This window comes from Rattus norvegicus, chromosome 1, assembly GCF_021556685.1.
Source record: "Rattus norvegicus strain SHRSP/BbbUtx chromosome 1, alternate assembly SHRSP_T2T, whole genome shotgun sequence".
NCBI classification, from domain to species: Eukaryota; Metazoa; Chordata; class Mammalia; order Rodentia; family Muridae; genus Rattus; species Rattus norvegicus.
The window spans coordinates 177347501-177371549 of NC_141534.1; the positions used below are offsets into that span (position 1 = coordinate 177347501).

Here is a 24049-nt window from a genome sequence, read left to right on the forward strand (position 1 = left end):
GTAGCCCAGCTGTCCTGGAATTTGCTGTATAAACCAGTCTTGTCCTGAACTCACAGAAATCCGCCTGCCTCTGCCTTTTGAGTGCTGAGATTAAAGAGTGCACCGTCACACCCAGCTGAACACTCAAATATTAAACTCCTGGGTTTATTTTCTGGCATTCCCAAGCCTATTCTGCTGTCCACACCATTGCCTCTACTATGGTCCCATAAATCACATTAGCAAGTCTTCAGTCTAGCACTGAAAGTTCCCCTTTTCTTTCAACTCAAACTTTCCCTGAGGTCATATGACGATAATGGTTGGCAACACTTATTTTTCAAAAGTTTTAGGTATGTATGTGTACATAATGTCTTGTCTCTAATTAGCTATAAACCTGTTTAAGCATAGAAAAAGAATAATTCTTTTTAAAAGGAGAAAATAACAACTCAAAATATTTGAAAATCCTTTTGAGAATCAGTTTTAACTAATGAGACAATAAGATATAAATCAGGAGTTCAAAATGGCTCAGTGCAGAAAAAGGTGCTTGATACTAATGACCTAAGTTTAATCCCTGGGACCCAGATGGTGAAAGGAGAGAACTGAGTCTCACAAGGTGTCCTTTGGCCTCCACATGAGTGGCATGTGTGCACATGCCTACACACACAAATACACACACACACACACACACACACACACACACACGGTATGAGAAAAGCCATCATTACTAAAAGGTTACTTCCTTTCAGTGGGCTATGGGAGGGATGAAGATAAGAGACCCATTGTTCCTCTTACCGGAAGGAGGTGTTCTTTTCCTTCTGCTTGGGTAAAATGATTTGTGGGGTAGTTTGTCCAGCAGCAAAAGCGAAGGTGCTGAAAATGGACTGAGGGTAACGGAACTTCATTAGCTGTTTCTTAAAGATGTCTACCACTTCTGGGCTGACTTCTTCATCAAATGCTACTTTAATCAACTAGAAATAAAAGAGATGGACCTATTAGAAGCATTAAGGTTTCTTTTCTTTTCTTTTTTTTTTTTTGGAGCTGGGGACCGAACCCAGGGCCTTGCGCTTGCTAGGCAAGTGCTCTACCACTGAGCTAAATCCCCAACCCCAGCATTAAGGTTTCTTGACAACTTTTACTCATATCGCTGAGAACAACAAAAACAAATAAGCAACCAAAGAAAGTGAACAGAAAAATAACAATATTCAATAAAAACATTAGTAACAATACTATAACTTTAGAAGTTAGAGGATTTTGGAAGTTGTAGAGACTTTGGATAATATGAAATACAATTTTAAAATTTTAAAAGAAAAAGTGTGACTGGTCAGATGGCTTAGCAGGTAAAGGTGTTTGTAACCCAAGTTTGATTTCTAGAACCTATGTAAAGGTGGGCAAAGAGAAATGACTCCATAAAGTCATAATAAAATTTACAATGAAAAAAATGAGGCTCAGAAAAATTTATTTGCAATAGATTGTCAACTAGTAAAAAACAAAAAGTCATTTTTTTTTTTGAAGTTGGATTTCTGTAAAACTACCCTTTCTATGAGATAGGGAATGAACCGAGAGTGGGTGACATGGGAAAAGTGTTTTTCCTATTTCCCAACTCGTAGGTCTAAGAAGGAGTGTAGCCTAATAGAGTTCCTTCTTATCCAAAGATACAGACAAGCCTAGAATAGCAGAGTCCCTTTCACAGTGTAGACAGGTAATATTTAAGTGTAGAATCCTTCAGCGGCTGGAACAGTAAGAAAATCCCTAGTAGTTACGGCTGTGAGAAGGTTCCTTCTAAGGCAGCAGCTGCTGTGTGAGAGAGCACAGGAAGCACAGCTCCTGAGGCCAGCCTGGTCTACACAAGGAGGGGAGGCCACTGCACAAAGAAGAGAGAGGCAAGCCTTGAGCTTCTTGGGAGTCTGAGAAGTCAGCAACAAGGAACAATGGCTAGGGAAACCAAACTACTATGGACATGAACTCTGAGAAAGGAACAATGGAGGGAGGTCACTCCTCCCATGTAGGCTTCTCCCCTGCATCACTATTTCTACAGGTTAGGTAACTCAGAGACTTAGGAAATCACTGTTCAATCGGGGGTCACTTAGTTATCTCTGACAACAGTATCTTAGCTTTAGCTAAACTCTTTAGAGTTTTACTTTCCCACAAAAAAAGCCATAGAGAGTTTCTTTCTGAAACAAGAGTTACTTTACCAAAAGTTTTTTCCAGTAGGAGTTAAGAAATAAGTCAGCAGAGAACCAGAGCCACTATGTTTCTGACTGACAATTTGTTGGCCAAGGGAACCCAGAAGTAGAGTCCAAAGCCAAAGACACTCCAAGACACTCACTTTCTTATGCTCAGCCTCTAACTCACAACCATAAAAAATAGGTACATTACTAGATGTGTACAAGGTCTTTTTTATTAGAAGGGCAGGCTTTCTTTTCTTTTCTTTTCCTTCCTTCCTTCCTTCCCTTCTTTCCTCCCCTCCCCTCCCCTTCCTTCCTTCCTTCCTTCCTTCCTTCCTTCCTTCCTTCCTTCCTTCCTTCCTCGATACATGTTAAGTATTGTGTTTGTAGAAATATGATGTTGAAAGTACTCAGAAAACATGAGGTTTTGAATCGGGGACATTCAAGTAGAAAAAGCCTATGCAAGTATTGTAAAATCTGAAACACTTATGGTGTACCTGGAAAGATGCTGATGTAATCTGCAACCCTTCTTGCATGTTCTGCTGTAGCTGGTTCTGCATGGTTATCTTCTTCTCCTTGGTGATGGAAGCAATGGGAAAGCTCCGCACGACTGTTTGTTCACCAACTGTAGGACAACGGGACATAGACTCAGCAATACCACTCTATAGCTAGGGTCCAGAGTCTCTTACTCTATAGCTAGGGTCCAGAGTCTCTTACTCTATAGCTAGGGTCCAGAGTCTCTTACTCTATAGCTAGGGTCCAGAGTCTCTTACTCTATAGCTAGGGTCCAGAGTCTCTTACTCTATAGCTAGGGTCCAGAGTCTCTTACTCTATAGCTAGGGTCCAGAGTCTCTTACTCTATAGCTAGGGTCCAGAGTCTCTTACTCTATAGCTAGGATCCAGAGTCTCTTACTCTATAGCTAGGGTCCAGAGTCTCTTACTCTATAGCTAGGATCCAGAGTCTCTTACTCTATAGCTAGGGTCCAGAGTCTCTTACTCTATAGCTAGGATCCAGAGTCTCTTACTCTATAGCTAGGGTCCAGAGTCTCTTCTGCAGAGATTTATCAGCAGAGGACAATGCCAGGAATGTAGTGAGAAAGAATGCCAAGGCACTAGAATCTCATAGTCTGTGTGTGTGCGTGTGTGCACGGGCATGTGCATGTGCATGTATAATTTTAGGACAAGGTCTCTTATGCTGGGCATGGTGGCGTAGAACTTTCATCCCAGTACTCAGGAGGCAGCGGTGGGCAGATCTCTGAATTTGAGGCCAGCCTGATCTACAGAATGAATTCCAGGGAAGCCAGGGCTGCACAGAGAAATCCTGTTTCAAAAAAACTAAAGGAAAAATCCAAAATCTAACCCAAAAAGACAAGGTCTCTCTGTACAGTCCTGGCTGTCCTGGGGTCTGTCCTACTACTATGTAGTAGACCAGGCTGGCATTACAGAAATCCCTACTGTCTCTGCTTCTAAATGTAGGGATTAAGTGTGTGTACCACCAAACCCAACTCACCAATTAGTTTTATTGTGCTGTGTGGTGGTTTGAATAGGTTTGGCCTCTAGAGACTCAAGTGTTTGAATGTTTGGCCTACAGGGAGTGGCACTATTAGGAGGTGTGGCCTTGTTGAAGGGAATGAGTCAGTGTGGGGATGGGCTTGGAGACAGCCTTTGAGGTCTCATATAGTTCAAGTTAGGCCTAATGTGGCATTCACTTCTTCTGACTGAGGATCAAGATTTAGAAGTCGCAGGTCTTTCTCCAGTACCATATTTGCCTGCACACTGCTATGTTTCCCGCCATGATGATAATGGACTAAACCTGGTGTCTCTTCACAGCAACAGAAAACCCTACCCTTAGGTAACACAATGTAATTCACTCCTAAAACATACTAATTTTTCCAGAGTATAGGAACAGGCCTTCCTGCCCAACCTCATTGTTTCTATCTCCCCTACCCATTGTATACATATAAGATCTGGCTTAAGGCAGTCATTCAGGAATAGGTTTTATGCAGAAATAAAGAAGTAGCTTCCAATACTGAAGAGAAAAACCAAGACAGTTAGTACAATGATAAAGCAAAAGAGAACATATTTTGGGTGGGGGTGTGGGAGAGACAGTTTGCTATTCCAGGTCGGTCACAAACCCATGATTCTTTGCGTCATGCTCCCTGCTGGGATCATAGGCTTGGGCTATCATGCTTGATAAGATAACAGATTTTAAACATCTGTTTCCATACACAGAAAGCCTTTGGAAAATAAGACTAGATGTGTGTCTAAGAGCTTAGGAACTTAAACATTTTCTCAAATATGGAATGTAAAAGTACAAACTACCTGTGGTTAAGAAGACACACCCAGAAAAGAAGTATTGTGGCCTTCCTTGGACAGTTTCCAAGCCTCCACTGGGGGAGTGTTACACAAATGTTCTAACATGTAAGTAACACGTGAACAGGTAATTCAAGGATTGCAGAAAAGGAGACAATCTCTGTATGCTAGAAGGATAGAGAATAATTTTGGCAAGATATGGGAAGGAAAGTAAGTTGAAGAGAGGGTAGGGCTTGACTCTGCAGAGGGAAGAGAAGGCCTTTAGGCAATGTGAGAGCAAACACGTCAGAAGCAGTGACAGCCCCTCACAGGGGAACCCGAGCATGGGATCTGGGCCAGGGGTATTGGATTTTGAGTCTTAGATATTTGTTCATTCGTCAGTCTCTAGATTTCTCTAGATTTCTTAACTTAATAAGTTCATATCCAGAGACTAAACAAAGCTAGTATATACATTAACTTTAAGTTTCAATACATGTGAAACAACCTACACCTATATAATGCATGTGAAACCCCCAGATTTCTATGTCACTAATGGAGAAAGAAATAATAATAATAAAAAGTTTATCTGACAAAAAACATTTTCCTAAAACACGTACACAAAGTGAGATTTCAACCCCAAGCCTATTTTGTTCTTTTCTGGGTTTCAAATGATGTATAAATCACTGTACATGGACTTAATAGGACCTCAAGTGCCATACAGATTCCTGCTCTGATGGTGTGTGCTAAGCCATACCTAGCTGGTCATGTGGCGTCCCTCTGAAGAGAATTCTGTATGTGGTGAGGAACAAGGCGCCTTCTGCAGGCAAGAGCTGAGGACCTCCAAGGAGACCTCCAGTGGCTTCTTCCCGGCCATCAGGATCTAGTAGGACTCGAAGACCTTCGCATACAATTTCTTCTCCTGGCAGTAGAGCTGGCCGAAGAATCTTGGGCTAAGAATAGGTAACTGTTTTAAAAACAACTCTTGCAGGGTATCCGTCATGTAGTTCCAGGTTACCTTTTCAAGTACAGTTTGGACACCCTGAGCCAACCCTGAGCCAGACTTGGGAAGAAGCAGAAATGGAGTTTCTAAATCCAAGTATGGAAAGATTCTTTGCTGCATTGCTTGTTAACAGTTAAAAAAAAAAAAAGAATAACTTGAAAGTCCGAAATGTACATTCATTTAATCATTGTATAACTTAAATGAAATGTAAAAGGAAAACATTAAGACTATGAACAATTACTAAAGGGGGTACTTTTACACTTAAACTTTATATAAATAACACTATACTGTAAACTGAAGAAACAAATTCTTAAATGGATTTTGGGTGTTTTGATTTTTTTTTTTTTTTTAGATAGGATTTCTTTGTATGGCCCTGGCTATCTTAGAACTTGATCTGTAGACCAGGCTGGTCTGAACTCAGAGGTCAGCTGGCCTCTTTCTCCTAAGTGCTGGGATCAAAGGCATGCACCATTACCATAACCCAGCATAGTATTTTTAATTTAATTTGTTTATTTAATATAGATCCTCATATACTCAAGACTGGCTGTGAATTTCTCATTCTATTGCCTCCACTTCCCAAGTGCTGAGATTACAGGTGAGAGCTGCCACACCTGGCTCCATGGTTAGCCCTTGCTGCTCTGTTTTAAAGACAGTGTCTCACTATGTAGTCCTTGCTGGCCTGGCATTCACTATGTAGATCAGGCTGGCATTGAGCTCATAGAGATTCACCTGCTCCTCTTTCCTCAGTGCTGGTACTAAAGGTGTGTGTCCCCATGGCTGGCCATGGACTTGTTTTTTTAAAAAGAGTTACCCCCACCCCCAATAATGAACTTTATACCTGAGAAATTTAGCTTAGTGTTCAGTTTATGAGGAACACTATAATAAGATTCCTCTTGGGAAATATGGGTATGGAAAAGATCATTCCCCCTGAAAAATCTGTTTCTACTTGGCAATTAAAAACTATCTAATGGGCTGGAGAGATGGCTCAGCCGTTAAAGGCTAGGCTCACAACCAAAAATATAAGAGTTCGGTTCCCAGCACCCACGGCTGTCTCTCCAGCCACCTTTAAAAACTATCTAAATCAGCTGGGCATGGTGCACACCTTTAATTCAATCCCTGGGGAGGCAGAGGCAGGTGGACCTCTGTTATTTGGAGGCCAGTCCAATCTACATAGCGGGCTCCAAGACAGTCAGTCAGAGCTATATAATGTCTTCAAACAAACAAACAAACAAACAAACAAACAAACAAACAACAAAATCCAAAAACAAACAAAACAAGAAAATCCCTAAAACCCAACCCACACCAGAAACGAAATAACAATGAAAATCAAACAGCCCAATTCAGCATTATTCTTTTTTAAGGCTCTAGAAATCTTAGAACTAAATTTAGAAATCAAAGTGTAATGACCACTCTATCTTTTTTTTTTTTTTTTTTTTTTTTTTTTTTTTTTTTTTTTGGTTCTTTTTTTCGGAGCTGGGAACCGAACCCAGGGCCTTGCGCTTCCTAGGTAAGCGCTCTACCACTGAGCTAAATCCCCAACCCTATGACCACTCTATCTTAAGATTCAGGTAAAACTGCTTCTCCTTCCTATGTGGCTCCTGATTGCTTCTTTAGCTGTATTTTTAATAGTTCTGTCAGAGAGCTGAGGGCCCAAATTCTAGTCTGTAATAGGTGTGAGGCTAGCAGCAAAACAACTATCTGAGTGGCTTCTTCAAACACAGTGCTTCCTAATTCAGGAGAACCCAAATCCTCAATACATTTCCCAGCTGTCTGTCATGGACAGTCAGACCCAAGAACCCAATGCTTTTATGTTAACTGTTTGAAATGCTTTCCCTTCCTCCCTCCCTCCCTCTTCCCCTCACCTCTCTTTTGTGGGAGGTGGTGGTAGGTTCATAAACCCTGAGATTGGGAATTAAAATTATTCATGATTTAACTCTGTACAAAGTGGAATTAACAAGAGGTTATCATTGTTCAAAAAAGATAGTATTCCTATTTCGGCAGCTTAGAAAATTCTGTCGGGCAAACTCCCCAGAGCCTTTAATGCACCATTACATTCGTCTGTAAAGAGCTGAGCACAGTCACCCATTGCTGCTGTGTTTCTGAAAGGACTTTTGCACCCTGAAAGCACACAGTGTGGAATAATTACCTTCTGGATAGGTGGAAGTCTTCTACTCTCTCGATGTACTGCCTCTAGGGTCTCAATGTGCATAGCTACAATTCCTAGATGAGTCAGAGTATTCAAAAAGAAAGAGAATAAGTCAGGAAGAACAAAAGCAAATTCCAGATATTTTAGAATGAAAAAGTAATTAAAGTTTGACAGGACCTCCAAAAGTTAAAATACAGAACCATGCAATCCGTAAGATTCTATTTCTAGGTATATATGGTATATAACCCCCCCCCCCCAAAGAACTGAAATAAGCACTCAGATACCTGTATGCAAATATTCACAGAATCTCTAAGAGTGGAAAAGCCAGGTCTCCATCGACAAATGAATGGCTGAACAAATAAGATACATGGATAGAATGGAATACTACTGAATCATAAAAATGAATGAGTGATGTAACACGTGGATGAACCCTGAAAACATTATGCTAACTGAAAAAAGTTGAAATATTATGTGATTCTACATATGTAAAATCTCTAGAACAGAAAAGTTCATGGAGACAGAAAGCAGGTTAGACATTTCCAGGGCCAGCGAGTAAAACAGAATTTATTACTTAATAATGGTTACCAAATATCTATATGGAGTGATTGAACATTGAGAATATTACTAATGCAACTCTTAAGTTAATTTTGCCACAATTTATTAAAACTTCGGAACCTTTCACGGTGCCACATGCCTATAATCCCTGCACTGGGGAAGCAGAGGTTGAAGATCGGGAAAGCAAGGCCACCCTGGGTGCACTGCAAATGTGAGGGTGGCCTGGGTCATGCAAGACCTTGTTCCAGAAAACAGAACAACAGTAAAAAAAAAATAAAAGGCAAATCAGAGAAAAGTGAGCTGTAGCTCATTGTGCTGGGTCTTAACTGCTGTAACACTCTGACCCTTCAAACGCCCCATGCGATTGATTACCTGGTATCATGCAGTGGAGACTCCTGATGTGGTCCTGAGTCACTCCACTCTCTGTACAAACCTTGTCAATAAACCGGGCAATGAACCTTACAACAGAGTTGGCCACATCATTGTTTTCCGAATCTTCAAATCCACTCTCCGTATCAAAGCTCTCAGCCACACTTCCTGCAATACTAAGAGAGTCAAGGAAAGAAATCATGGCCAGGCCTCAGATTAAGAGAGAAGAAAAGAAAAAAAAAAAAAAAAAAAAAAAAAGACAACATCACAGTCACTTTACAGGGAAACTGAGACTTGCTAAAAGAGCTGTAAGATCAGTAGGACAGACAGCACAACTCCAGCTTCTTTCTATAAGTGCCAGGCATGAACCGATGAACTGTCATGTTATGTGCATACACTTAAATACCATCTACTGGAGTAAGCTTTATTATTGTAAACAGTACCTTCTGTTACTTTCCCAAAAAGAACTTAGAAGCCACCAAAAATAAAGCAAAGGAGGACTGTGTCACTTATGATCTGCTGCCAGAACCTTCTAAACAACTTGTCCTTCCAAGTTACTCATCACAGAGAAGCCAGAGGAATGGGACTGGTGCCAGTGACTGTGGGACACGGACCTTGGTAGGAGGAGGTAAATGAACCCTTGTGAGATGGAAGAATGAGACTTTCTCTTGCCACAATTTCTCTTTCCCTGCTCCCCTGCACCCCAACCCCTGCAGTGACCCTGCAACCCTTAGAGCCCTTGTGAAGCCACATTTTTCTGCAGGTGATAAACTTACATAAGATAAGGCGACACACTTGAAATAAAATGAAGCAGAAGGAGCTGCCTGAAGGAGTCTGACAATAGTTTATGAGAACCACAACTAGCAAGGTGCTAACATCTGCTCCTAATGAGCTAACAATGCCACCCGCTGCTGCATTCATTTAATCACCTATTCAGTAAAATACTGGTACCTAGCACCTACTATCTGTAAAGATGTAGAGAACTGAACAATGAACACAACAAGAAAGGCCACAGAGAATATGCACATGTGAAAATATGTCACACTGTGATGTGGTGGGATAGCTTGGGAGACCAATGCTTCAGTACAAGCTTGAGGCTAGCCTAGTGAGATCTTGTCTCAAAAAAACCCCAACCCCAACCCCACCCCCTCCCCACCCCCCAATAAACCAAAATCAAAAATAAGAGTATAAGGGAAGAAATCAAGTAAGAGAAAGCACCGTGGGGCAGGGGACCAACCAATCAAAGTAAAAAAAAAAAAAAAATCAATCCATACACTTAAAAAAGGGCAAAGCCCTTTGAAGGGTGACACTTGGTCAACCATCTAAAGCAAGAGAAAGACCCTTGGGACCGCTGCAGACAGGCTGGTCGCCTAGAGAGCAGGAGAAACAAACAGCACTGAGCCCGGAGTGCCTGAGGGTAAGAGGCAGCAGAAAGGCCAGACTAGTTGACAAGAACTGCAGTGAGCAGGGTTAGGAGTGCCTGAGGGTAAGTGGCAGCAGAAAGGCCAGACTAGTTGACAAAGAAGTGCAGTGAGCAGAGATAGAATCACAGCTGGCCTGAAGCTCCGTTCACTTCACAGCAAAGGCTCTGTGTTTATTCTTGGGGCACAGGAACTCAGCAGAGAACAAGGAAGAAGGTGAGGTTGAGGACATTATCTTAGGGTCTGAATATGAAATGGACCCTATAGGCTCATGAAATGGGGGCTTACTTGACCAGCTCTGGATGGCTCTGAACTATTTATAATATGACAGTGCTATTGGGAGGTAGCAAAGAAGAGGAGTAAATCACTGGGGTGGGAGTGTATCCTTGTGCCAGTGTCTTGCTCTGGTTCCTTCCTGCGCTCCCTTCTCTCTGCTTCTTGTGTGAAATGAGGTGAAGTTTTTCTTGCCACAAACTCTTGCTACCATGATGTTCTGCCCAAGAAGTTGCTCACCAGCGGTTTTTAGAGCACTTTCTTTAACAGAATGAAACTGGTGGGCCACATCAGTGGTATAGACTTTTGAGAGATTAGGTTCTGAGACAGAAGGGGTGGTGTGTGTGTGTGTGTGTGTGTTGTGTGTGTATGTGTTGTGTGTGTGTTGTGTGTGTGTGTGTGTGTGTGTGTGTGTGTGTGTTGGGAGCAGATTAAAGGATGAAGGAAAGTTGTTTTTTTTTTTTTTTTGTTTTTTTTTTTTAACAGAAGGGCTGAGCTGAGCAAGCTAGAAATGGGAAAAACAGTCACTTCTAAAATACGTACAGCAATACCTGCCATGCTTCTGTGGAGATAAGCATGATTAGCTGTGAGAGAGGAGCTGTATCCATCTCAGTACCTGTTTGTGACAATGCTGTTGCTCCCACTCTCCCAGTCTCCTGGAGCTGAGGCTCGAAGGAGCTTGTTTTTACTTGTGTCTAGTGGAACTAGCAGGTTAACCATGAGGTTTGCAAAGTGAATGGCCTGACTGAAGACAGTGCTTTCCTCGTGCTGCACCAGCTCCTGCTGAGTTGCCTTGCTCAGAGTAGGCCAAAGGCGAAGCTGCTCGGCTGCCAAGTCCATGGCCGTCCTCTCCTGATATTGGCCATCGGGAAGCTCCTCCCAGAAAAAAAGCAGAACAAGCCAAGGGTGAAAAACCATCACTTACGTTTGCTCCATAGACATGGAAGGTGCTGAAATCTGTCCATGTCTTAAATGTAGGTTTTAGTATGTTTTACCAGAATATACTATTTTTAAGAAAAGTATCAAGAAAACACATAAAGATCAGGAAAATGGCTTTCTTTCTTTCTTTTTTTTTTTTTTTTAAATTTTGAGAAAGGACTTCATCTTGAATTTGCTGTATAGCCGAAATGACTGTGAACTCTTGATCCTGCCCTTACTTCCCAAGTACTGGGATTACTAGTGTGCGTCAGCATGTCAGGCTGACTCTCTTGAAAATGCTGGGAAGCATCTGTTAAGTACCTAGCTCAGCAGAGGTGAAACTCAGGACAACCACCCCACACGTACACTGGAGTTGTGTCCCTGGCCCACATACCTTCATTGGCAGCAAAAGCAAACCCAAAGAAACAGCAAAATACAGATACAGGTTTTTCTCTCTAGCATCTCACAAGTTGACACTTCACTCTGTGCTCCTTGAAGCTGCTAGTTACAAAAATTAACAGACTTCCCATAAATACCCTTGTAGGGACACTGCAGTAGCACCCGCTAAAAGTACTGGTTTTTTTCCTCTTCTGTTCTTTGCAAGGAAATGGAATGATCAAGAACACAAAAAGTATTGATATCTCCTTGTAAATCTTATCATATACACAAATATTCAGGTAACCGGGAAGACGGGAGATAACTGGTAATAGCAGTACACGTCTGCACAGTATTATATCTAGCCATGGAGCTCTAAAACAGTTATTGTATCTAATCCAGGGCTCAGAGGTAGGGACACATTTGCTGTGACACATTTGCTTTATGAATGCTTTGTAGGTATATCAATACCAGTAAATCACAGCTGCTTAAAACTCAGCAAAGGCACATTAACAGTCTGGGTGGGCCCAGCCCAACAGTCTCTGTATCAGTTAACAAGTTATACCTTAAGTGGTACATTTAGTGTTTTAACAACAACAACAACATCATCATCTGAATATTAATTAAATTAAGCAAGCAATTCACATTTGATCAATAACAAACATGTCAATGTTGTTTGCTATCAAAAGTTTTTATTCTTCAAACTTAATAATAAACCAACTTCAAGATGATGAAGATATGACTGTGTAGCTTTTCTCAGATGTCTAGGATAACCCGCCCTCTCTAGAGATAGTTCAAGCAGAAGATGATGGACAGAATCTCCAGTGACATACTCCCCAAAATCAGCAGTTCACTCTCAAGTGAGTCAGCACTGAGTCTTTTAGGCTGCTTTAAGTTCACTTCATGAGGATGATGATTTTAATACTTACTACTTAGTATTGCCAAGAACTCTTAATAAGCCTTATACATATCAGATATGAAAATAAAGTAATGACATCTACACATTTTGCAAATGAGGATGTAGAGGTTAGTCTAAGAACAGAGAGCTAGTAAATAACATTTAAAATTTAGAGTATTTTAATTTTCCTGATATTTAAATACATGTATATATAGCAAATGCTACATATATTATATTATTATATTATATTATGTTATATTTTATTATGTGTACCATACAGAATAATCCTAAAGGAAGACATACATTATTGCTGATGCATTTTTGAACATGACTACTGAACTTTACATTTATCTTTATAGTTAGTCAACTTTGATTTTATTTCTTTCTTCTTCTAATGCTGGGAACTGAACTCAGGGCCTTGTGCACGGCAGGTACAAACACTCTTACCACTGAGTTAAACTTGGCATTTAATCAAGGAAGTAAGCAGTTAGACACTTATACCTGGGACTATTTTAGGTAGTTTTTTTCTACTCAACATTCTCCAATTGTTTACAAGAATTTCTCATTAACATTTAACAATTCTAGTGCTAAATAACTACAGTATGAGGTCATTATGGAAAAATATAGTGCCAGAATCAAAGGAAGAAAGATGCTCACCACAGGACTCCCTAACACTCAGCAACTAAGTAGGCAGAATCTCTTAGGCCTAGGAACATCTGCCTGCGTTTTCCTCTAGTCAATGCCAACCACACACAGGTACCTTTCTTCTCTTACCTTCTGCTTCTGATGTGGGGTATGATTGTCTTCCTTCGCTGAGAGGTACAGGGAGCGAACCTGCTCCTGCACTGCACTGTAAAACGTTGTCTCCCAAAACTGCTGATTAGTCCAGATGGGGTGGTCCTGCACACACGTGTAGGCAAACTGGCTGACTCCTGGGGCGAGTCTCTACGAGAGGAGGTAGTAGTTATCAGCACAGTGCTGGCAGACTACCACAGTTCAGAGGGTCACAGACGCCACAGTTAATTGTAGAGGCGATACAGAGATTTATTTAAAGGCTCAGTAATCAGCACGGTATTCATGTTCAACTGCCAACTGTAGGCTCTGTATGAAATCCTTTGAAATCTTACTTTCCCTACTCAAATGAGCATTTTAACAGTAGTTATATTAACTGTAGAATTAATATAGTTCTATGAATTATAGAACATATCTGAAATATATACTTCTGTGGTGTGTACAAGGTGGGTACTCTACAATGATTAAACCTAGGATGCATATTAAAACCCAACATAATCTAAACATAAAACTTTGATTTTTTTTTGTGTTTGTTTTATCTATGCATGTATTTGTGTGTGTGCACATGCAAGCTGCAGCCTGTTTTCAGAGGACAGAGGACAACCTACGAGGGCGTTCTCTCCTTCTACCGTGTGAATTCTGAGGATCAAACTTAATTTTTCAGGCTTGATGGCAAACATCTTTATCTATTGATCCACCTTACCGGCTTGAGAATTTTAATTAATTTATTTTTTGAACAGGATCTTACTATCCTGCTCAGGTTAACCCAGAATCTTCTTGCATTAGCCTTATGAGGGCTGAGTTTACAGATAGGCACACAACTATTTCTGGCTAGAGTGTATTTTTAAAATATATTAAATAAGTCACCACCTTTTAGTAAATAGTAGCTAACATTACAGAAAAGAGAAAAAAGTATATGCAGTAAAAGTTAATTTTTAGGGCTGTGTAACAGGTAGGATAGCAGCAGGATGCTACTACACTTGATGTAATTCCCTATTGATCTAGAACATACCAACCCGAAAGCTGGAGCAAGCTCCAGGTACACCATGAAATTTGCCTGCAGGAATCTCTGTGTTCCTTTCAAGACAGGGTTCTGCAGCACTGCTATGGAGGTGACTAGTTGTAACTGCAGTTCCTTCTAGAAGGTTGCTGACCATGAGGCAGAAAGAGGGGAAGGTCATGTTTGGTTTTCATGATGTCTCCTTTGCTCACTCCTGATATTGTCTTCCATAGAAAATGACAGAGAAATAATATGTGGTTCTGCTAATTGTGTTAGCCAAAACGACACCGAATCATGTGTTTCTTCTATTCTTTGCATATAGATATCCAGTGACTAGATTATACATTATTTCCTTCATATTTTAGATCTTCATTTCAGTAACACAGAGTCCTGTTCTGAGTGAGGTTTTATTCTCCCATGTTATCTTTATACCACTGTAGTTTGCTCATGCTCACCTGTTACTCCCCATCCCTTCCTCCCCCCAAAATGGTTCCCCCTCTGCTTTCATGTATAAATATATGCTTTTCTTAGATTTTACATGGGTGAGAACATGCTCTATGTGTCTGAAAAGGATTGTAAAAGCATAAAATTCCAATAAGATAAAGCATGATTCTAAGCTGGGTATAGTGGGGCATGCTTTTAATTCCAACACTTGGAAGACAGAGGCAGGTGGATTTCTGTGAGTTCAGTCAGGTTGGTCTACAGAGTAAGCTTCAGGACAGCCAGAAATATGTAGATACCCTGAGTCACATCCTGTAGAGGGCCGCTATAACATTCGCCACCACTAGATGGCGCTGGCTTCCACTGCGCCCCACGTGGAAGGCCAGGATAGCCTCCGCCATTACAAGATGGCGTTAGCCTTCACCGCGCCAGCCGCCTTCCTTTCAGGAAGTTAACTGTGCACATGTGCAAGAGTGCCTTCGTGCCAGGTCTTTGCCCACTCCGGGGCGTGCCTTATGAGATCATGGGTAAACAACCAATCAGGTGTGGATGTGCTGCACTAGGGTGTATATAAGCGCACCATGTTGGCGCGGCGACCCTTCCTCTTTTAAGATTATAATAAAGTTGGTCACAGTAAGGATTTCTATGTACCCGCGTGTTTCTTGCCGGCGGGAAGTCGCGCGTGGGACATTTGGTGCCGAGAACCCGGGACAAAAAAGCTACATCATCGCCAGTGCCAAGAGGAGGCTCCGTTTCACGGAAGAAGTCCAGAAGCTGTGAGTGGGGGTAAGACTCTGAGAGACCATGTTTAGCCTTGATCTGTTCCAGCTCAGTCCTCTGCCGGACGCGGCAGGAGCCGCTATGGTTGCTCTGGCAGCCCTCGGGTTGTTTCTATTGACCTTTGAGTCTCCAGTTACCGCCAAACGGCGTCAGAGGTCACGTGGGAACTGCCCAGCTGTAACAGCAAAGCGGAGAGTGTTGGGGGAAGGGCGAGGCGTGTCAGAAACAGAGGGTAGTGAAAGGTTGCAACGAGAAAAGGATCCTGACCGATCTCAAGCACCAGGCCCTTCCAATGCGGAAGCGAGAGGTTGGGGAAAGAACGCCCCGGGTGAGGAGAAGGGAGGAGATAAAAGGAACACAGTATTTTGGGAGAAAAATTTTGTCTTCGTGCCTGTAAGAGGTATGCTTAAGCTCCGGTGCAGGCTCCCGGGACGCCACAGCGTCCGTGTGCTGACGCGACAGCTTTACAGAGTCATACTGATCAGATTTGATAGAAGCAGACCACCTGAAAATTTATTCAGGAGAATCAAACAAAAGGACATCTCAGTGCCCGTGCACAGCTTGATGGAGTTAATGTAATTGGGTTGTGAGTAAAAATATTCAGGGCTGTGTTTCACTTCCATACTATTGGCGAATGTCAGTCGTGCTGCTCAGATAATATATCTCAGTATCTTACAGGAATTGGGTTTCAACATGTTGGTGGACTAGTCCAGGAATTGAGACAATCCATCGCCCATATCGACTCCACTCGAGTGGATAGTCACCGTGAACACCATCTGGCTTTTTCCCTCTTTGTCTATTGTTTGTCTCTGGTGCACCAGGATGTCCCCATGTCTGTCAGTGTATGTCTGTGGTTTTTGTTTCTCGTTGTTTAAATGTTTTATGTTTCATGTTCAAAAGAAAAAATGGTAAAAACTTTATCTGCCGGTCGTTCACACCTTGACTTGGTTTTAACTCGTTTCAAAAAGGAACAAATGAATAAAAGACAGTTTCAATCAGGTCTTTGGAGCCCTGTGCCTGGAGCCAGGTGTCTAGATTAGCTGGAGAAGCTGCCCAGAGGCTAAGCGTCTACACGAGCTGATCTTAAAGGCGCCAACAGCTTCTCAGCTTCTTCGATACAAGAGTTGATAGCTGTTTCTCTTAGAGAAATCCCTGACTTATTATTTGACTCAACAGGTGACAAGGTGCTTCTCTTAAAATCATAGCTAAAAAGGTAAAAATGGTGTTTGGTCTAAATATTAAAGATATGTGTAGCCACTTCAATTTTGTTTCTCATTGGTTTTAAATGTATAAATATGCTCTACTTGCCTTGGTTATGGACTATTGGCTTTCAAGTTATTGGATATGGTTAAAAGGGTATAATATTGGTAACAGAAAGTTGACATAAAGCTGGTAATCTAGATGGAGTCATTCTAGATAACATGTGACATGGGCCAACCTAGGGGAACAGGTCTAAATTGAGGTAATGTTTTTATGGAATTCTTATTCTAGGAACCAGGCTTCTAAAAGAATTTAGGACAATGTCTCTTTGTTGAGGTACTAGAGACTACGCCATCGTGCGTTCATATATAAGAATTGACAGTCAAACTTTGTACTAGTTTGTTGGGGGGGTCGAGTTTTGCTTTCCAAAGTTGTGGTTTGCCCTGGAGCTATCGGTATTTTTATGCTAATTTCCACTGCCCTAAGGACAGCTGCCTAGTCCCGTACTCAGAACTCAGGTGACCTTGTGGCTGTGTTCTGGTGTTACAAAGAGAACTTAAAGATTGTGATTTAGGATTGCCAGTGTTACATTGACTAACTCAAACTTATTTTTAATTAAGGAAAAATCAAACAGGTAGAGATTGTTACAAGATTTACGAAGGATTGATGAGGTTTTGAAACTTGTGAGAACATTACAGCCAGTTTACTTACTCCAACTGCCATTTCAAGATAGATTTAGGGGATTGATTTTGAGTTTTCATTTCGTGAGCTTGCTTACAGTTTTAGAGAGCCCATAGAGTGATATCATTAAAAATGGCTAATAGCCTTATATTGTGTAATTTTGTTGCTTCTTCAGTGTAAGAAGTTAGAACTTAAATCTTTCAATGTATATGGAAATTTTTACTACAAACCTTTGCTCTCAAAATGAGCTTTGATATTTGGGGAGTAGCTGTTACACTACTCCAGATAAGAATATTTGAAGCTAATTTTAAGCTTCTAAGGATATGTTAATTGGCTAAGTACCTCACCCTACCAGAGGACTTAGGTCTTTGTTATACACATTGGAGATAAAGCTTCAGTTGTGTTAGTACAGAGTTGTGGACTGGAGTCATAGAAGTATTTTGAAAAGAAACCTGGTAAAACATATCTTATTCCAAACAACAGTTAATTGGTTATTACAAAATACTGATATTTGGCCTATTACATATACAAATTTTTCAGACAAAATTGATAATTTTACTCTTTACATGCTTTTGTACTTCCTGTATATTTGTGCATACAACCCATAGGAAATGCGCTTACTGTATTTATAGGTGGTTCATCTAATGAAAAGGCTACATGTATGATTGGATCACTTGTTTATTCTTTTGAGTTTCTATTGCTTCAACACAGATTATTAAATTCTGTAGTTCCGTGGCTTGTGGTTTACAATTGATTTCAATTACTTAATGCTTTATTAGAGACAGGTTTTCTACTTAAAATCAGTGAGTGATTTCAGTATAAATTGTCTGACAACTCACTGTCCTTTCAGTGCTCTGGCTCAGACAACTAAACAAAACCACAGACCCAGCTCTTTAAAAATGGTAATGGAGTTGATAACACACCCTCATGAAAAGAGGAAGACTCCATTTGCTTGTTTTCAATTCCCAGCCTCACCCTGCCAGCTCAGGGATTTCTAGTAAGACTGAATCTGGATGATATTTACAAGATTCGACATTTCTAATTAATGCTTATGTTTAGGTAAATAAAGTTTGTGAGGTGCTAGAGAAATGGCTTAGTGGTTAAGAGCACTAAGTACTGTTCCTTTATAGGACATTTAAGAACTCAAACTGGATTGCCTGGGCTCCTTAACAAGGGAGGACAATGATACCAGACAGATTATAGGCCTTACATATTAACAATTAGTCAAAAAATCTCATTCTTTATATATCCAAAACAATTATGCTGGAGACAATAATTTGGTATACAAGTCAATTTATAAAGACAAGTGCTCAGTGTCCTCAATTTAATCCTCGAGGACTTACCTTAATAAATAATATCTTTACTATATCTTAATAAATAAGTAGGGGGAGTTATCCCTGTATGCTAAATAATGCTCCTTTTATTTCAATTTTAAAATTTTGGATGCCAAAGTTTATGGCACCCTACAACTAGGCATACTTCTGCCTAGGTGAAATAGAGAGATCCACGTATTGACATGATCCTGTCCAGATATTTTATATGGGGGAGAGGGAATGTTTGTGTTTTTTCTACAGGATGCTACAAGAGTGTGCCAGCTGCCTGAGTGGTTGCTGAGACCTGCTGATCCTGGTTACATGAAGATTCAGCTCTCGTGGCTTGGGTCCCTGGAGTCATCCCTCTGCCCTGAGAGGAAGATGAAAGATTCCCCTTCATCCTTTGTCACCACAGAGATTTTGCCGTTGCTGCAGTCAGTGTTACCGCTGCGTGTGTCCCGTCCCACTATGGCCTGCTCTCTGACCCTCTGTACACTGCTGCTTGCTGGAGAAGACTGGACTCCAGCCGTTGCTTCCCCCTTCATTTCCCTAGTGACTCTTGCTGCCTTAACTGGTAACTGGTGTTGTCATTTTACAGACTGTAGCTTCACAAAAAAGCTACCTGCGTAAAGCTACAGTGGACTGGGGAACTCTGTCCTGGTTATACAGATCTCAGAAATGGTTCCATTGTCTTCTGGTTGTTCCAGAGAAAAATGACTGATCCTGAACTGTCCTGGAAAAGACCTTAACACTTTCGCTGCTATTGTAGCAGCCATTACTGCTGCAGACATTGTGTCTGCAGTGTCTAGAGTTATCCTCCCCCAATCTATTGTTAGACAAACACAGTGGGTGAACTTTCTGGAGTAGTTACTAACAATTGGGAATTTTAAATTTTATTATAGGAGCGGCTTGACTACGGCCCTTGGTGGTAACAGCTGAGGAGGACCAAATGAGGTGCCCACTACTTATTGGGAGTGGCTCTGTCTGGTGCAGCCCTATGCTGTGGATCAGTGTTCATACTATGGTTGGTTTGCAAACTCAGATCTCAACAGAAACGTGACAAGGCCGTTATCACTCAAGCACTTGTGGCCATTATACTAGGGGCCTTCCCTGGAATTTGGTTATCTTGCTCAGGAATTAGTCTGTATCTGAGTTCTCTGCTCCTGCACCCCATGGATCTGTGGATCCATTGCACTGGGATGAGAGAGACTCATTGTTCCTTTGATCAGCCCTTCCACATCGCTGAGGTTTCCTCATTGCACGCGATAGGGTGATCATGACTGCTATAAAATAATATAAATTATAAGGGTGAGATGTAGAGGGCCGCTATAACATTCGCCACCACTAGATGGCGCTGGCTTCCACTGTGCCCCACGTGGAAGGCCAGGATAGCCTCCGCCATTACAAGATGGCGCTAGCCTTCACCGCGCCAGCCGCCTCCCTTTCAGGAAGTTAACTGTGCACATGTGCAAGAGTGCCTTCGTGCCAGGTCTTTGCCCACTCCGGGGCGTGCCTTATGAGATCATGGGTAAACAACCAATCAGGTGTGGATGTGCCGCACTAGGGTGTATGTAAGCGCGCCATGTTGGCGCGGCGACCCTTCCTCTTTTAAGATTATAATAAAGTTGGTCACAGTAAGGATTTCTATGTACCCGCGTGTTTCTTGCCGGCGGGAAGTTGCACGTGGGACAACATCCCTCCCCCCCAAAACATAATTCTAAGTTGCTTTTCCCTTGAGTATAACCCAAGGTAGAGCCATTTCTTACAAATGCAGCACAATGTAAACTACAGCAGCTAAAGTATTAACATGATATTAATATAGAAGAGTCCAGAAGAGCGAGCTGTCTTTACCAGTCTCTCAGAGTAGGCTTAGGAGATCCTTCATGAATCTGACAGTTTAATGAAGCCTTGCCTTCCCCCTTAAGCACTGCTCTCAGCCATGCTATATATTGCTTTTCCTGGTCACATATCCACTGAAATAAGCTCCCTGTTTATGCATAAATTAAATAAATATGTAAAACGTTTCTAATTTTTTTTAACAAAATGATACTATACATTCAAAGGCAGAAAAATGGTGTAAAACAGAATGAGGGGCCCAAAGGCAGAGCCACAGTCTGTTTGCTAGGTGAGAACTGCAGCAGAGTGGAGCATTCTTAAGGTAAGTTTTGTGGTGTCGAGATAGTCAATACATAGCTGAAGCATCTGATTAAGCTAGGCACAAGAAATTATTAGTTCAGCTGTGTGGCACATGTCTTTAATCCCAGCATTCAGGAGGCAGAAACAGGAAGATCTCTGTGAGTTCGTGGCCAGTCTGGTCTATATAATGAGTTTTAGGACAGCCAGGACTGTTATACATAGAAACCCTGCCTCGAAAAACAAACATCACTAATTCCCAAGCACTTAAAATATTATCTCTTTTGAGCATGAAATATACCTTCTTTCTTGGTGATTTCATGCTATGTTTAATTGTGAGGAGAGAGTATGTGTGTGTCTTTGTTTGGACACTGTCTTGATAGACAGGCGTGTGCTTAGGACCAGCAGAGGGCAGTGAAACCTTTTCAGCCTAGATCTCATCATTGCTTCAGCCAACAATCATAAAAGAACTTTGCAGAAATTGGGCAGAAGGAATACTGCATGTTTTCATTGTCCATCTCAGACTGGATGAGAACATTTGTCCAAGTCACACAGAAATGAAGTGGGTCTGTCTGTCTCTGTCTGTTTGCCTGCCTGCCTGCCTGCCTGCCTGCCTATCAATCAATTAAACAACAGGGTCTCGGCTGTTCTAGAATTTACTATCTAACTTTGCCAGACAGACTTCAAGCTCATGAGCCTCCTCCTGCTTCAGATTAAGGTGTGACAGAAGCGGAGGTTTGCTCTATCACATCTGACTACTTTCCTTGAGACACAAAAATTACCATATTCTATACAATGGAACTTTAGTACAATTATAGGGAAAGAGATGTGATAAGAATTTTTAGGGTTTCAGCCTCAGTGTAAGCAGTGACAGCGTAAGTTTAGTGAACTGAGAAAAATGAGTGACCATGGACAAAACTGTCTCTTACTCTGGTCACTTCTTTGGTTTGAAGCAAATATTTTCAGGAAAGTTTCCCAAACTGGTCTTAGTGACTTTCCTGAGGTGACAGGGTGGTGATAGAGAATACTTGTCAAATGACATCTCTTTTATCCTTCAACTTTGTCACAAATATTTACATTTCCTAATACTTCTTATAATTATGTCCTAAAGAAACATTATATTTGCTATCCAATTTTGCAAGATATTTAAGAATGTGTTGACTTCCTTCCTTATCTAGAAAAAATAGCCCTGAAGTTACTAGATTAAGCATTGCCATTCATTTTCTACAAAGCTTTCAAAAGAGTTTTGTAGACCCAGCATGAGACAGGATGTGCATGGTGTTCGGACAGCAGGCTCAACTCAAACCCACATATATGGACACAAGTCATCTGAGAAGATGATCTGGGGTTATGTGCGTATGCAAAACTGTCTAAAGTCTGTTTGGCTATAATTGGCTCACAGCACCACTTCGGGCAGTCAGAGGGAAGCACATTTCAGGGAAGAGGCTAGTTGGCAGGTCCAATGCCAGATATGTAATGATCTTTAAGAATCATGTAGAACAATTTAAGGTGCTGAGGATTTCCTGACTATATATATTTATTAATTCAGTTCTCAAAGCAGTCTTATGCCCATTGACACAGGGCATTACTCTGCATTAAAGTAACATGAGCAGACAGGCACTGAACTAGAGCTGGGAACACCCCTCCCTTCATTTTTATTGATTTTTTGTGAATTTCACATCATGCATCTCAATCCTACTCATTTTTCCATCCTTCCACCCTCGAAACTCACCTGCCCCCGAAAGAAAATAAACAAATCTCCCCATGGAAGCTGTAGGGTTGGGACAGCATCTCTCTATGTAGTTCTGGCTGTCCTGGAACTCACTATGTACAATAGGCTGGCCTTGAATTCAGAGATCCTCCTGCCTCTGCCTCCCAAGTGCTAGGATTAAAGACATGTGTCACTACTGCCCAGCTTGGGAATTCTACTGTAAGAATAATATACACTTCCCCTTTCCAGGTAAGGTTGTTTCCAACTCTTTGCTAAAACAGACGATGGGGCATGGACATCAAAACACAAGGTCAACTGCCATGGGGTGACTGTTAGTTTCAGTACCACTTTTGTGGATCAGGTCTCTTGTAGCCTTATCTGATTTCAAACCTGGTATGTGGCCAAAACTGATCTTGAACTTAAAATCATCCTGCCTCCACCTAAGTGATGGGATGGCAGGTGTGTCTGAATTTCAATATTGCTTAATAGTGTATGGAATACTTGAGAGGTCTCAAGAAATACTGTCATCTGTACCAAGAGGCCGATGGTCTGCTGATCACTGGTTATCCCAATAAAAATTATTTCATGCAGAGTTTCTGCAAATCCATTATTCAAAATAGAAATAAGAGCTGTTTATGTTTGTTATGTTAATGTAAAATCTCAGCTTGGGGTTCAAATTTCCAATTGTCTTTAAAGTATAAGAAAATTCCCTTTCCCCCTCATATTTGGTGTTACTTTTGCAGTCTTGTTTAATTCAGGTAGGATCCAAATAAAGACAGATATAGCATTAGTGTGAGAATCAGTGAGAACAGTTTTACTCAAGGTTCTGTTCTAATAGCAGGACCATTTCCCTATTCTCTAGTAGTTGCTGAGCACAGTGGAGGCTCCTGTGTTTCCTATGAATTGGCAATGTCTAATAGTCTGGTTAGATTCAGGACTGTCTGGCAAGAATCTTAAGGGCTATGCCTCGTACTGTCTCCTGTGATGTGAGAGCTGTTGATTACTCACATTAGGAGCTGTAAGACACAGTGTTTTGACTGAGCATTACTTCCTCATGTAGTGACCACTCAAGGTATTGCTACACAGAGAAAGTTTCCTTCAACAACTGTTTGGTGAGTTATATACACCCATGTAAGAAAAGGAGAATTAGACTGTTATGTGACCTAGCATACATGAAATCACGAGTTTTATATTTTTTTTTTCTTTTTTTTTTTTTTTTTTTATTAACTTGAGTATTTCTTATATACATTTCGAGTGTTATTCCCTTTCCCGGTTTCCGGGCAAACATCCCCCTCCCCCCTCCCCTTCCTTATGGGTGTTCCCCTCCCAACCCTCCCACCATTGCCGCCCTCCCCCCATAGACTAGTTCACTGGGGGTTCAGTCTTAGCAGGACCCAGGGCTTCCCCTTCCACTGGTGCTCTTACTAGGATATTCATTGCTACCTATGGGGTCAGAGTCCAGGGTCAGTCCATGTATAGTCTTTAGGTAGTGGCTTAGTCCCTGGAAGCTCTGGTTGCTTGGCATTGTTGTACTTTTGGGGTCTCGAGCCCCTTCAAGCTCTTCCAGTTCTTTCTCTGATTCCTTCAATAGGGGACCTATTCTCAGTTCA

The 24049-nt window shown here is 41.4% G+C and overlaps 1 protein-coding gene across 10 annotated transcripts in view; it reads right to left on the minus strand.

The window, feature by feature from the left end:
* Sbf2 (SET binding factor 2) overlaps positions 1-24049 on the minus strand; it is a 368489-nt gene that overhangs the window by 57459 nt on the left and 286981 nt on the right. For 6 of the 10 annotated variants that reach the window (XM_087592554.1, XM_087592521.1, NM_001134970.2 and 3 more), the window contains 7 exon segments: positions 13163-13333; positions 10814-11073; positions 8507-8679; positions 7580-7653; positions 5188-5383; positions 2639-2766; positions 769-944 (listed from right to left, as the gene is read on the minus strand). In XM_087592554.1, the coding sequence (XP_087448680.1) occupies positions 769-944; positions 2639-2766; positions 5188-5383; positions 7580-7653; positions 8507-8679; positions 10814-11073; positions 13163-13333 (1178 nt within the window). 10 annotated transcript variants of the gene reach the window in all.